Below are 15,899 nucleotides of genomic sequence, written 5' to 3'. Positions count from 1 at the left end.
TTTTATGTGATAATGTTTAAATAATAACACCTACATAATGTAGCCTTACACACCTACATATTTTGATAAGAGAAAAAGGATAAAGTAGATTCCATTTTGGCATTAAGCCCCTTGGCCTCCACCGGTTTTCTACACTCTCTTTTAAGAGAGTTTTGTTCTCTTATCACATATACAACACTACTATCATTTAGAGAATGATGAGAGAGGAATTTAGAGAGAGAATATTCTCTGAATTCTAGGTCACGATTTCTGAGCAATGGCACGGAAAGTTAGCAATCTTCATCATTCTACTGCAAATTCTACAAAAACTACAACTAAAAATAATAATTCATCAACTATTAACACCAATAATAGTAGTACTAAATCTAATAATCATACAAAAAATACGTCTAGTAATAATAAACCTACTGGTGAGAATGTTCATGTTGAAACAATTGATGTAGACATAGCATCTGCAAAAACGGCTGTTGATGATGCGGTAACGGAGAAAGGAGATACTGTACTTGCTGAGAGACTGGTACTTTCTGATGATCCTAAGGATTGGCGTGAGGTTTCGGCGTCCTCAAAGACCTGCTCTGCTGTGGCTCGTCTGGAACCTATTGCTGAAGAAGGTGATTTGGGGGGTCCTTCTAGTCCTCGTTTGAAGCTCTCTGTGGATGATGTCAAGGACGAGATTGCGTACTGGAATTTGGCGATTTATGGTTATGTCATGGGTGCGAACCCGCCTCGAGAAGTGCTTGATAATTTTCTAAGACGAATTTGGTCTGCTTATGACATTACCCAGATCTCTTTCTTGCCAAATGGATTATTTGTGGTAAGATTTGCCAAATCTGAGCATCACAAACTTGTATTGGCTAATGGTATGTTTTTATTTGATGGAAAACCCTTAATTGTCAAACCCTGGGATCCTACAGTTAGAATTTCCAAAGTCTCTGTTAAGAAGGTGCCTATTTGGGTTAAACTGGTTGGTTTGGATCTTAAATTTTGGGGTGCTAAATGTCTAGAGAAATTGGCAGGATTAGTTGTAACACCCCGGTTTATGAAGGAGCCTTTGGCAAGACATTCCCTAATAAACCGAACTGTTACCATCTCGGTTCCCCGAGGTAGTGAATAACAAATTAAACTCCAAGGCAACTTATACAAATACTTTAACTTAATTATTACAACTTCTTTTACAACAACTATAAAGAACTACATAAATGGAAGTGGAAGTCTTCTAAATAATGACCTAACTACTATGTCCTCTCGATCCAGTGTCTCACGCCCATCCAGCTCCGTCCTATCTCATATAAACCCAGTCAAGTCTGCTCCCATAAAACGGTTCATCACCGGTGTTCACGAATACACAGGGTCAACCACGAGGTTGAGTAGGGAAAACAATAAAACAATGAAATATGATATGCATGATACTCCGTCACCTCCATCTCCATCTCAACTCATCACACACAACCCAAGACGCCCGTACCATACCGATCCCGGTAGACTATATATATCGACCGTAGTCGATCGCCCGCTCGCAGCCGGAGGACACCGAGGGCAAGTCCTGCAGAACCCGCCTGGGCCTTATCACAACATCACATCATATCTCATCATCGTCACCACCACACCATCCTCCAACTCCAATGCAGATGAAATGCTCAACAGTAATCAATGCAACATGATATGTATACCAATGAATGAAATCATGCCAGTTATCAAAATAATGAAATAACATAATCAACACGAACAGTTCAGTCAACCACACTCCAGTGTATGAATCATAACATAAATTACAACCACGCACAAGTCATTGATCACAGATCGGTCACATGTAACACAACAACTCAACACAATTTACCAATACCGTAAGTCAAGTGTATTTCCCTACCTCGGAATCTAGATCAAATAGTCGGGTGCTCGGTAATATTTCCACAACAATTCGCCCTCCTAAAGGTAAATAAATGATAATTGATTACTTAACTATTCTCGTTCCCAAAATAGAAATTTACCAAAAATAGAAACTTTCCCGATATAGAAACTTTTCTCTTCTAACAAACCCGACTCAAAATCCATTTCTAATTATATTAAATAATTCGGGAATTACATTAATTAATTATTTAGGAGACTCGGGAATTAAATTAAATAACTAACATGATAAATAAAATATTGAACGAATTAAACGTTTTAAGAAAACCCGACTCAAACATAAAACAACTCACAACCCAACTTAAACCCGTCTTTAATTATTTTAATACACTCGGGAATTAATTAAATAAATTATGAATGCGACCCATTACGAATTATAACGATTCAAATTAATAAAAACCCGTTTCAACAACCAAAACAGCCCGTACCCCTTCACTCTCACCCACGCACCACCACCGGCCACCACAAGGCCTTGTCGACCACCAGCCCCAACACCCACTTCAACCCCACCACCAACGACCACCACCAGCCTGATCATTTGCCCTGCGAGTCGAACCCGAGCTGGATTTTCGTGGTTCATCACCGAGCCTCCCCAAATGCCACGCTTCCACGACTCCCACCACCGCAATCATTTTAACCCCCGCCAAACCACCATGCCTCCTGTTTTCAGCCCCACGAACACCGACCACCTAGCACCACCTTGTCGACCTCCCCCTAGTCGACGGTGGCACCACCCCAAGGCTAACCATCTAAAACACCTTAAAACCGCTGCTTAAACCCGATTGCTACCCCCATGTCGATGCCGCCTTGCACAGCCACAACCACCACCCATAACCACCCTAACCACCACCACAACACTCGTCACCAACCACCCTACTCCCTTACCCTGGTAACAACCACCATCAACACCCCTATAAGACACGAAACAACCACAAACAACTCGACAGAAAACTGAAAACAGAGGAAAGGGGTTGACTCTTACCTGTTTCCGCCACCACAACCGCCACCAGGGCCACCCACGGCCGTCGACAACAGTCCCTATCTCTTCCTTGCTTCGCTGACAACACCCACGGCCACTCTCTCTCCCTCTCTATGCTCGAAAACAGATGTTTTGGTGTTGGTGAAGGAGGGAGGCGGGTTGAGGTGTTGCTAGGGTAAAATTAGGTTAAAACTTAGGTTAGAGAAAGATGTTGGGTGTTGGGTTAATTGGGTTAAACATGATATTGGGTAAACCCAAATGGGTCGAGGGTAAAAGGTTTAGCTCACGTCTCGAATACCATATAAACCCGTCTCAAATAACTTAAGCAACAACTCGCTTTTACGATATCAACACGACTAAACAATTAACTCGACTCAACTATTATCCCGACATAATTAGTAAAATAATATATATAATATTTATATATAATAATATCCGTTTAATTAATTATATTATATAAAATACGGGGTATTACAGTCTTCCCCCCTTAAAATGAACTTCGTCCCGAAGTTCGCTCTCATACTCAAACAACAGAAGGGTATTGTATATCGTACTTACGGACGTCACGAAATTCTAACTCGGTTAACACACACTTTTGACACACCAATTAACATAACAATTACGGAATGTTACATTCTACCCTCCTAAAAAGAAAGTTACGTCCCGGAACTTACTTCATGCAAACCCTTCACCACTCATGAACTCATGCAAACTATCGAGCACCATAACAAAGAGCGCTTTAATTACACAACATAGAGGACTCATTTGTATGGGTACCACGCAACGAAACATCAAAAAACATCGGCTGGACAACTACGATCTACAACTTGATCAAAACCACAATCTATACACAAGTGGAACATAAACCTTAAGATTTTACAATCCTACCCAACTAAAAACATGGTTACGTCTCGTAACCTCTTCTCAACTTTCATATTCCAATGTAACAAAACACATCAACAAAGATGTAATAGAAAAGAACACGTGATAAAAGATTGCGCAGAAACATTAACGTCGAAAACAAGGTTTTATTATGGGATTAACTGATTGTCAACAAGTATCACTTATTACTTAGTTCATGCTTGACTTAAAACACAACATCGAACTAAAAGAACAACAAGAAGGAACCAAAGGTTTACACGGTTTCACAACAGACCGACCATGGTGTTACTAGCCCTAACCTAACGGTCCTTAGGTCGCACTTCCTCTGTTACGGTGACTTCTATGTCATTCCCTTTCTGTTCACATCTTCCCGAAGTCGGCATGGGTGGTTCCGTCGTACTTTCGGCATCAGGTACATTAGCGTAAAATTCGTGTCTCAGGTCGCCTGCTATGAAGTCAAAGGTATGCTCGGGCGGGTATTTGGCCCCGCCGCAGTAATTGGGGTCACGGAAAAGCCTCATGCAATGGGTGGTCAACTCTCTCATATAAAATCGTTTGCTGTCCTTTAGTATGCCAGAGTCAGGAATAGAATCGATAAGGGTATACGCTCTTAACTGAGTATTAGTTAAATACTCAGGGTGTCCATTATGGCCATACATGTCCATGGCAGTGCAAAGTCTCTCACAATGCTCATTAAAGTCAGCATCAAGTGACATGTAACAGTCTTGCGGGTGTACATTGTAGGGATCCATCCTACAAAATGGAAGGTTAACAAATTTAGACACAAGGGTGTTAAGACGAGGGATTCATCCTCGAGGTTTAAGTGTGCGGAAGATATATGACAAGTTTTCAGGGTAACTGTTGTAATACCAGGGTTTTGGTCAATTCAAGATCATCACAATTCGCATTATCTACCAGAGAACAATCATTTTAGAAATATCAACTGCAAGAATACATGTAACCAGCATACAATCTACATTGATTCCACCAAATTCCACTCCCAAGTCAAAACTGTTACCAATTCCGAATAATTGAACAATCTGCTACTAATAAATCACCAGGAGTATTAAAATATGCGGTACATGAGCATTACTTAAACACCTCGAAACCATAGAAAACATAACACGTAATCAAAACCTTTTTACTCATCAGACATACAACACGAATTGGCCAATTTGCTTGATATAACTTCTGAAACCTATTCGCTAATAAAAGTAACCGCATATGATCCATGCCAACACAACACTACTTCCATATCACACATGTGCTTGACATCATAGCAACCATATCGTTCAATTGTGTCCAGCAACTTAGTACCACTCATTTTCAGCAAAACAACCGATATCGCATAATTAGTTTAAACATACATTCACCATCGTATACTTTGTAGAATTCTAGCTATAGTAAAAGATTAGCAACTTGGAAACTTCACTGATTTGCACGACTTAAATACTTGGGCAACTTGTAGACTCAATTAGATGTAACTATATCGACTATCATCTAAACCAAAGCATATCATGTGAATCATCAAAGGATTATCCTATTATAATTGTCAACATAGTTATCATAACAATCTTTATTTTAATATAATTGATAGTAACGACTCGAGGATATAAATATGCCAATTGTCGTGTTATATCAAACAGTTTCCTTTATATCATACCCATGCATTTGCAAGAATCACTTTAGTGCTTTACGACATTGTATTAACGAACATATTCAATAAGGAATTACAACATTGTTTATTATCATGTTATAGTTTTTGGTCCAACTGAAATAATTTAATGTGATGAAGGTAATAAATATAACTATTGGAACACAACTCATATGAAAGACATTAGGACTTAGATGCATCCTACATGTGTGAACATTTAGACATACTCATTACTATCATACAAATGTAAACATTTAGACATAACCATTACTACCGTTCCTGTGTAAAATATTTAACATCATTATTGTAAATATTCATGCGAGTACATTAGGACATTTAACGCCACCAAACTTACCAAGATATGATAATATGGTTTTATGTTTATGTATACCCGACCACTATACGAATATGATGAACCACAGAGGTATTACAACATGCCACAAAATATGCAAACAACTGGACTCGTACAAACATTTCACCCTCGATTAAGAATCAAATTAAGCTATCCAATTTTACTCATGCTATCATGCCAACAATGTTACCAACTAAGTTTTAGTTTTTTTTTTTTTTTTCACTTGTTAAGATATATAACTACTGAACATGCGTGCTACTATCATCATATAAAACATTATAATTTCACCTTACTAAGGCTCATGAATTAATCGAACAACTGTGTGAAAACTTAGCATAGAACGCACATTTTACAGGTCATGACTCACGTTGTAACTTTCAAAAATCCCAAATAAATAACCGTCCAACGAATACTTGAGTTAGATTACTTTTTATAACCTACCGAGAGTTAAAAACACAGGGGAAAAAGAATTATGTCTAAAGCACAAGGATTTCATTTTTAAAGCATTTCACAACTCAGTTGTTCTAAATAAGTATGTGACGGCAATTGGTTCGAAACTTGGGTCAGTTTGCAAAACGTACCATTTAATATAGAGACATCAAGAATTTTCGTGGCTTATCAATTTGAAAACGTGTGCGAAACCTCTAGCCAATGGAGTTGGAATTATGCAAAAATCATTTACACAAATTAGATAAGGATTTTTACAAAAACGTTGGTCAAAACATCACTGCACAGGAACTTCCCGACCACAGCCCACTAAAACATTTATTACTCTTAATCCGTATACCCTATAAGCATGAAACCAACGCCAAAAGAACACTAACTCACGAGGCTATTTCTCATAAAATTTTCATCCGTAGGAAATTAACAGGAAGGAAATGACAGCAAGATCAATTACAGAGTAAAGTCAAACAAAACGGATTCCAACACTAAATCATTCATTTTCCATGTTCCAAGCTCTTACAACCATACTATCGATACTAACTCATCCTAACTTAAATCTCACCCTTTTGTATTTACGTAAACATCTATCCCATAGAAGTCCCTTCGCCTCCCGACCTACCCCTTACATCCAATCACAATTGCTACGACTAGAAACAAGCAATTCAATGGTGTCTCTCATTACTATCACGATACTATACTAGCATGGCTTTGGGATCACATAACCACATATTACCAGACATAATAGCACTATCAACACGTCATTCACATCCATCCAGATAAATATCATAATTTCAGCACTAGGTCTCAAGGTATACATCAACTCGCTTATATCCAAGGTTTTCCTCCTAACTACCCCATTCACTCGTTTTCTCTTGGGTTGCCTGGTTCAAAACTGAGAGGGCAAAAGAGCACGCATTAAGGGCGCCTTCTTAACCGCACTGTGAGCTCCTAGCGCTTTATTCCCGGGGTTCATTTTATTTAGACAAATCCTACGTTCATTAGGTTCATTGGTTTAGGCCCGAGGATCGTTCGCTCTGATACCACTTTGTAACACCCCGATTTATGAAGGAGCCTTTGGCAAGACATTCCCTAATAAACCGAATCGTTTACCATCTCGGTTTCCCCGAGGTAGTGAATAACAAATTAAACTCCAAGGCAACTTATACAAATACTTTAACTTAATTATTACAACTTCTTTTACAACAACTATAAAGAACTACATAAATGGAAGTGGAAGTCTTCTAAATAATGACCTAACTACTATGTCCTCTGATCCAGTGTCTCACGCCCATCCAGCTCCCGTCCTATCTCATATAAACCTGTCAAGTCTGCTCCCCATAAAACGGTTCATCACAGGTGTTCACGAATACACAGGGTCAACCACGAGGTTGAGTAGGGAAAACAATAAAACAGTAAATATGATATGCATGATACTCCGTCACCTCCATCTCCATCTCAACTCATCACACACAACCCCGCACGACGCCAAACCATACCGATCCCCAACTATATATATCGACCGTAGTCGATCCGCCCGCCAGCAGGAGGACACCAGGGCAAGTCCCGCAGAACCACTGGGCCTTATCACAACATCACCTCATATCTCATCATCGTCACCACCACACCATCCTCCAACTCCAATGCAGATGAAATGCTCAACAGTAATCAATGCAACATGATATGTATACCAATGAATGAAATCATGCCAGTTATCAAAATAATGAAATAACATAATCAACACGAACAGTTCAGTCAACCACACTCCAGTGTATGAATCATAACATAAATTACAACCACGCACAAGTCATTGATCACAGCTCGGTCACATGTAACACAACAACTCAACACAATTTACCAATACCGGTAAGTCAAGTGTATTTCCCTACCTCAGATCTGCAGTCAAATAGTCGGGTGCTCAGTAATATTTCCACAACAATTCGCCCTCTGAAAGGTAAATAAATGATAATTGATTACTTAACTATTCTCGTTCCCAAAATAGAAATTTACCAAAAATAGAAACTTTCCCGATATAGAAACTTTTCTCTTCTAACAAACCCGACTCAAAATCCATTTCTAATTATATTAAATAATTCGGGAATTACATTAATTAATTATTTAGGAGACTCGGGAATTAAATTAAATAACTAACATGATAAATAAAATATTGAACGAATTAAACGTTTTAAGAAAACCCGACTCAAACATAAAACAACTCACAACCCAACTTAAACCCGTCTTTAATTATTTTAATACACTCGGGAATTAATTAAATAAATTATGAATGCGACCCATTACGAATTATAACGATTCAAATTAATAAAAACCCGATTCAACAACCAAAACAAATAGTACCCCTTCACTCTCACCCACGCACCACCACCGGCCACCACAAGGCCTTGTCGACCACCAGCCCCAACACCCACTTCAACCCCACCACCAACGACCACCACCACTGGTCATTGCCGCCGAGTCGAACCAGGGCGGCAACGATCGTGGTTCATCACCGAGCCTCCCCCAAACAAATGCCACCGCTTCCACGACTCCCACCACCGCAACTGTTACTTAACCCCTGCCAAACCACCATGCCTCTGTTCGCCGTCAGCCCACGAACACCGACCACCTAGCACCACCTTGTCGACCTCCCCCTAGTCGACGGTGGCACCACCCCAAGGCTAACCATCTAAAACACCTTAAAACCGCTGCTTAAACCCGATTGCTACCCCCATGTCGATGCCGCCTTGCACAGCCACAACCACCACCCATAACCACCCTAACCACCACCACAACACTCGTCACCAACCACCCTACTCCCTTACCCTGGTAACAACCACCATCAACACCCCTATAAGACACGAAACAACCACAAACAACTCGACGTAAAAACCGAAAACAGAGGAAAGGGGTTGACTCTTACCTGTTTCCGCCACCACAACCGCCACCAGGGCCACCCACGGCCGTCGACAACAGTCCCTATCTCTTCCTTGCTTCGCTGACAACACCCACGGCCACTCTCTCTCCCTCTCTATGCTCGAAATCAGATGTTTTGGTGTTGGTGAAGGAGGGAGGCGGGTTGAGGTGTTGCTAGGGTAAAATTAGGTTAAAACTTAGGTTAGAGAAAGATGTTGGGTGTTGGGTTAATTGGGTTAAACATGATATTGGGTAAACCCAAATGGGTCGAGGGTAAAAGGTTTAGCTCACGTCTCGAATACCATATAAACCCGTCTCAAATAACTTAAGCAACAACTCGCTTTTACGATATCAACACGACTAAACAATTAACTCGACTCAACTATTATCCCGACATAATTAGTAAAATAATATATATAATATTTATATATAATAATATCCGTTTAATTAATTATATTATATAAAATACGGGGTATTACATTAGTGGGTAGGTTTATCAGAATTGATGATCTTACATTGGAGAAATCTCTGCTGGGTTTTGCTAGATTGATGGTGGAAGTTGAAATAGATCAGAATTTCCCTAACCAGATCATTTTTGAGGATGAAGTAGGCTCTGAAGTGCATGTAGCTGTTGAATATGATTGGTTGCCTATTACATGTCAGAAATGTAAAGGTATTGGACATAACACTCAGAATTGCAGAAGGAAGGCCCTAGATACTAGGAGACCTGCTGTGGCTCAGCCTATGAAGCAAGTCTGGAAACCAAAGACAGTGGGTACTGCAGCTCCTGTGGATCTTAAAGAGTATCCTCTTTTGGTGAAGGAGAAGCCTAATCCTGTGGTGGTAGCTACTCTTGTAGTCACCCCGGCTCCTAGTCATGGTCCTATCTACACTCCTGCCAGAGTGATAACTAAACTGACTAGGCATGAGACTAGGGTGGTTTCAGGACAGGATACTGAGTTCAATACTACCTTTAATACTGAGCTGGCTGAAGCTGAGAAAACTAATGAAATGGTTGATAAAGGAGGGGGTGAAGGGGAGATTATATCCCCTAATGATTAGACTAGGAGTATGGAATGTGAGGGGTCTGAATAGTGTTCCTAAACAGAAAAATATCAAATGGTTTCTGCATCATAATGATGTAGATCTATTTGGACTCCTTGAGACCAGAGTGAAACCTGGATCTCTAAATAAAGTTACTAATAATGTTTGCTATGGGTGGAAGTATGTTACAAATACAAGTATGCATCCTGGGGGTCGAATTTGGATTCTTTGGAAGGGTAGGAAAGTTGATCTTGAGGTGTTAGAGATGGCATCTCAGTATATCCATGCTAAGGTGAAGGTGTTGCAATCTGGTGTCACCTTTACTTCTACTTTTGTTTATGCCTTTAATAAGCTTGAAGATAGGTTACTTCTTTGGAATGACTTAATAAGGCTGTGTGTGACAGGTCCCTGGTTAGTCTTAGGGGATTTTAACAATGTGCTTTTTTTCTAATGAGAGGTTGGGGAAGCTGGTTAAAGATAATGAGATGGCTCCCTTTCTTTCTGCTGTGAATAATTGTGGTCTTCAGGATATGAAAACCACAGGTGCTTTTTTCACATGGAATAACAAACAAGCTAGTGCTACTAGGGTGTTCAGTAGAATTGATAGGGTTTTGGTGAATGGTGATTGGTTGAAGGATTGGTCTGACTGGTTTGCTCATTACCAGCCTGAAGGAGAGTTTGATCACTGTCCTTGCATTGTGTCTTGTGGTGATAGAAGCTCTGGGACTAAGAAACCTTTTAAATTCTTTAATATGTGGACCAAGGTGGAGGATTTTGGGACCCTTGTGACTCAGCATTGGCAGATGCAGATCCAGGGTACCCCTATGTTCAGAATGGTCAGGAAACTGAAGCTTCTTAAACCCTCTCTCAAAAAGCTTAACAGAGACTTATTTTCTGACATTGAAAGAAATGCAGATGTGGCATATAATCTCTTGCTGGACTGTCAACAACAGTTGCAGGGTGATATCACTAATACTCAGTTGATGGATAAGGAGAAACAGATCAGGGAGTCCTATCACTTGCTTGATGATGCTAGGACTGCTTATCTTAGGCAGAAGGCTAAGTTTGCTTGGGTCCATGATGGGGATGCAAATACCCACATGTTTCATCAAGCTATTAAACAGAGGCAGATTCATAATAAGGTCTTGCAAATAGAGAATATGGATGGAGTGGAATGTAGGGATCCTAATGATATTCTACAGGCTTTTGTAGACTATTACAAGTCCTTGTTGGGGGCCAAAGCTCAGACTTCTTGCTTCTATAAAAATGTTGTCACTCAAGGAAAGGTTATTAGTGAAGGAGATTGGGATGGGTTATGCAAGATACCTACTGAGGAGGAGATCAGACTTGCTTTATTTGATATCCCAGATGACAAAACTCCGGGGCCTGATGGTTATACTAGCTGTTTTTTCAAGGCTAGTTGGTCTACTGTTAAAGATGATATGTGCCTTGCTGTTAAGGACTTCTTCACAACTGGTATGATGCTAAAGCAACTAAATAGTATTGTGCATACCTTAATTCCTAAAGTGGATAACCCTAGATCTGTCAAGGAGTTTAGACCCATTGCATGCTGCAACACTTTATATAAGGTCATCTCTAAGATCATATGTACTAGAATTAGTGGGTGCCTACCTCAGATAATCAATCCTGCCCAATGTGCTTTTATTAAAGGGAGAAGTATTTTGGGCAATATTCTTATAAGCCAGGACCTTTTTAGGCTTTATACCAGGAAGAGTGTCTCTCCTAGGTGCTTGATGAAGGTAAATCTAAGGAAGGCCTATGACTCAATTGAGTGGATTTTTGTGGAACAAATGTTAGATGCTATGCATTTCCCTCCTCATCTCATCAAACTCATTATGCAATGTGTTAGTACGACCTCCTATTCCATCAGTCTGAATGGCCAAATACATGGATATTTTCCAGGTTGTAGGGGTTTGAGGCAAGGTGATCCAATGTCACCTTTGCTCTTTACCCTTTGTATGGAGTATTTGAGCAGGTTGTTGGAGATGGGCAGCTGGATTCCTGGTTTTCACTTTCATCCCCTCTGTAAAAAGCTTAGGTTGACTCATCTGATGTTTGTAGATGATCTTCTTTTGTTTTGTAAAGGGGAGGTTAAATCTATCTGCATTATTATGGAGCTATTTAAGAGATTCTCTTCTGCTTCTGGATTGCACATTAACTCAGAAAAGTCTGATTTCTATAGTAATGGTATGAGCATTGCTACAGTTGACAAGATTCTTCAGGGGACTGGTTTTAAGAAGGGAGATCTACCTTTCAAGTACTTGGGGGTCAAAATTTCTCATAAGAGATTGACTAAAATGGATTGTAATGTCCTGGTAGATAGGATGATTAGCAGGATAAGGGGATGGAATAGTAGAAAGATTTCATATGCTGGTAGACTTGTCCTTGTGAAATCTGCTCTATCCACCATTCATAACTATTGGTCCCAAATTTTTGTTCTTCCTGTTGGTGTTATGGATAGAATTAAGGCTCTGTGCAGGAACTTTTTGTGGGAAGGCAGTGACAAATACTCTAAGGCACCATTGGTGGCTTGGAATGTACTCTGTCAGAGCAAGGAAACTGGTGGCTTGGGTCTTATTGATAGCAAAATTTGGAATGTTGCGGCCATTGGTAAACTGGTCTAGTGGATTACCTCTAAGCAAGACCATTTATGGATTAGATGGATTGATGCCATTTACTTGAAAGGTGCTAATTGGTTAGATTATGAACCTTCCTCTTATAGTTCCTGGGCGTGGAGGAAGATATGTGAGGTTAAACATACTATGAAGAATGGCTATGTGAATGGAAAGCGGAGAGGTACCAATGAAGCATATACAATTTCTGATGGGTATAAATGGCTAATGCAGTGTACTGCAGTGAAAGTAGGTTGGTACAAATTTGTCTAGAACAGATTCAATATTCCAAAATGGTGCTTCACTAACTGGTTGCAGCAGCAACAGAGGCTACTCACGCTTGATAGATTGACTAAAATGGGGGTGGCAGTACCTACTGAGTGCTTTATCTGTGGTATGGCACCTGAGACTCATGAGCATTTATTTAGTGGCTGTGTTTATGCTCAGAGCTGTTATCAAATATTGGCAAACTGGTTAGGGGTTAATGTTACAGAGCTCTGCAGTTGTGAAAAGTTGCTACATCTGAAGAAAATTTCTCTTCTTGCTAGACAGGTGATCATAGCAGCTGTGGCAGGTTTGATATATGGTATTTGGCATTGTAGAAATGTTTGTAGACTGGATGGATATGTCACGCAGCCTGGCAGGCTTATCCAACAGATTCAAGCTGATTGTAAGAGTCGTGTATTGGGGGTGTTTCAGGGGCCAATGGCTCTAGCTGATAGGAATTGGTGTCATGGTGTAGGAATTTGTTGAGTGCTGTTTACTATGTTTTAATTTTATTGTAAGTTGTTGATGTAAACAGTGCTCTCAATGGTGTATTGGTGTCCTTTTTTTGGACTATGATATAATATGACTAACATTCCACCAAAAAAAAAACAACACTACTATCATTTGATTTATGCATGAAAAATCTCTACAACTCTCACAACTCTCTAAAATATCTTAGAATCTTCACAAATTGTTCATTTTTAGATTACTAATATTATTAGTGTAATATATGAGTATTAGTAATCAATTTTAAGGTAAACTACTAAACAAATATCTAACAAATATTATTTAGTGGGGATAAGGGATAATCTTGGGTGCAATCAAGAGGAGTGACTTCTATACTTGAGGTCTTTGGAGGATCATCCTAATACTCATCATAGCTCAAGAACAAGTGAAGGTAGGAGACCTTACTTGTGCCCATAAAACCGAAATTAGCAATGTAAGGGACATTGTTTTCTTATAAATCTTTTATTTTGTTATGCATGTACTAGATCTAAAGAATATATAATTAACAAGATAATTAGTTCACTATTAGAGGAGTCTAATAATAGGTATATGAACCTAACACTATACTCATCTAACTAACTATATACATCTCGTGACTCATCAAGCTCGTCCCGTTTCCCGCGTACTATCCAAACAACATGTGTCTAACCTGCTCCACATATGACTAAAGGACATCATATGGATCAACGTTGGATACCCAAAGATAGATAAGTGACAAAGCACAGACACAACAAACGTCACTTTCAGTAGACAAACAAAAGATGACACGACTCAAGTGTGAACATGCAACACGACTACTAATGTGAATGAGATACTATCAAACCACCACCACTACAGTACCGGGACAAGCCCAGGAATACCGACAACCACACGCGTACCGGGACACGCCCAGACATACCAACAACCACAAACAGGTACCGGGACACGCCCAGACGTACCGGATCCGGAAGCCAACCGGATTCCCTGCCAGATGCTGTGTCTCAACCAGACGAGTCCTTCCGTAACTCAAGCCATTAATGTGCACATCCCTTTTGAAGTGGGAAGCTCCAAGAGGCGACTTAAGCGTAAGACAGTCTCCCAACCGTCTTACATCTCCAAATCAACAACGACCACAAAACAACGATAACAACAACAAATCCTCCAACTTATGATAATGACCAATATATGAACCACAACCAACATATCATAATCATCCTCTTAATGATGCAATTACCACTAAATATGTTATAATACAAATGTCCTAATTATGCAAAGCTAACTACAACATCAACATTATTAAAACCGAGTAGGTTTAACCTACCTTTTAGCAATCTCCTCAAGCTACTCGAATCCGGACCGAAATTGTCTCAAGGAATCGTCTCATCCTATAAAAATCACATAATAACTATCACAATACATCCTATACTAATATACACTACAAAACCCCTTACTACTACCCCTTAATTACCCCAAATACACATACTAATCACTAATTAATTACCCATGACGAATTTTCCCAAAGGTTAGGGTTTAAAGACTAGAAAAGGAGAGATCTTTACTTACTAGGTGAAGGAGATGAAGAGGAAGGTGGTAGATCTTCTAATCCAAGATTGAATCCCAAGTGGAAGGTGTTTGTGAGGGTTTTTGAGAGAGGTGAGGGAGTTTGGAGAGATAAGAAGGAAGGTGAAAATGATTTTAGGGTTAGGGGAGAAAGGGATTAAATCCCGTGTTCTGAAAACAGTGGCACTCGACCGTGTACCGAGTCCACTCGGTCAAGTGAACTCACTCGGCCGAGTAACACTCCACTCGGTCGAGTGGACGCACTCGGTCGAGTGGACGCACTCGGTCGAGTGGACGCACTCGGTCGATTGTACCTTTCACTCGACCGAGTAAACCCACTTGATCCGCTACAACACCACACGATCTAGGCTCAGGTCTAGTGTAAGGCTATCCTTTATTTCCGAGTGCTCTCTTATCGGTCTAAACCTCCTCTCACGCGTCCCAAGGTCTGAGTAGGGTCCCACAAAGGCCGGGTATTACAGAACTTGTGGATCAAAGTGTTCATGTAAAGGAGGTTGCCAACATTAACCGGTTTGTATGTGTTGTTTTCATTGAATGCCGGGTTAAAGTGCTTAGGCAATCTCGTTATCAAGTCTCCATTCACAATGAAAGCCGCTTTTTCTTTTGCTTCCTTGAAGTCCAACCATCTCTCAATGAACAATTGAAGGATATTATATTCATTCTTTGATTTCCCATGGGCATTCATCTTGGAATCCAAGTAGGTGAGGTCGAGTTCGGTCATGTGGGTAGCTTCTTTCCTAGCAATCAAGGTGTTGGAAATGGACC

General features: G+C 40.1%; 1 protein-coding gene across 1 annotated transcript; it reads left to right on the top strand.

Annotated features, from left to right (window-relative positions):
- The first annotated feature begins 256 nt into the window (after positions 1-256).
- On the top strand, positions 257-13,553 carry LOC141590406 (uncharacterized). Its single transcript, XM_074411001.1, has 6 exons — positions 257-1,035; positions 9,669-10,137; positions 10,232-10,530; positions 10,625-12,798; positions 12,889-13,049; positions 13,119-13,553. The coding sequence occupies exons 1-6, from the start codon at positions 257-259 to the stop codon at positions 13,551-13,553; spliced, it is 4,317 nt and encodes a 1,438-aa protein (XP_074267102.1).
- Positions 13,554-15,899: the final 2,346 nt, after the last annotated feature.

The sequence above is a fragment of the Silene latifolia genome, chromosome 7 (genome assembly GCF_048544455.1).
Source record: "Silene latifolia isolate original U9 population chromosome 7, ASM4854445v1, whole genome shotgun sequence".
Lineage (NCBI taxonomy): Eukaryota > Viridiplantae > Streptophyta > Magnoliopsida > Caryophyllales > Caryophyllaceae > Silene > Silene latifolia.
The sequence above is the reverse complement of the archived record's forward strand: the minus strand, read 5'-3'. Positions and strand labels throughout refer to the sequence as shown.

Coding starts and splice junctions, on each gene's coding strand:
- LOC141590406 (XM_074411001.1), top strand. CDS start 257: ATGGCACGGAAAGTTAGCAATCTTCATCATTCTACTGCAAATTCTACA. Junction 1,036..9,668: donor GGATTAGTTGTAACACCCCG/GTTTATGAAGGA, acceptor GGGTTTTGCTAG/ATTGATGGTGGAAGTTGAAA. Junction 10,531..10,624: donor TTTAATAAGCTTGAAGATAG/GTTACTTCTTTG, acceptor TTCTAATGAGAG/GTTGGGGAAGCTGGTTAAAG.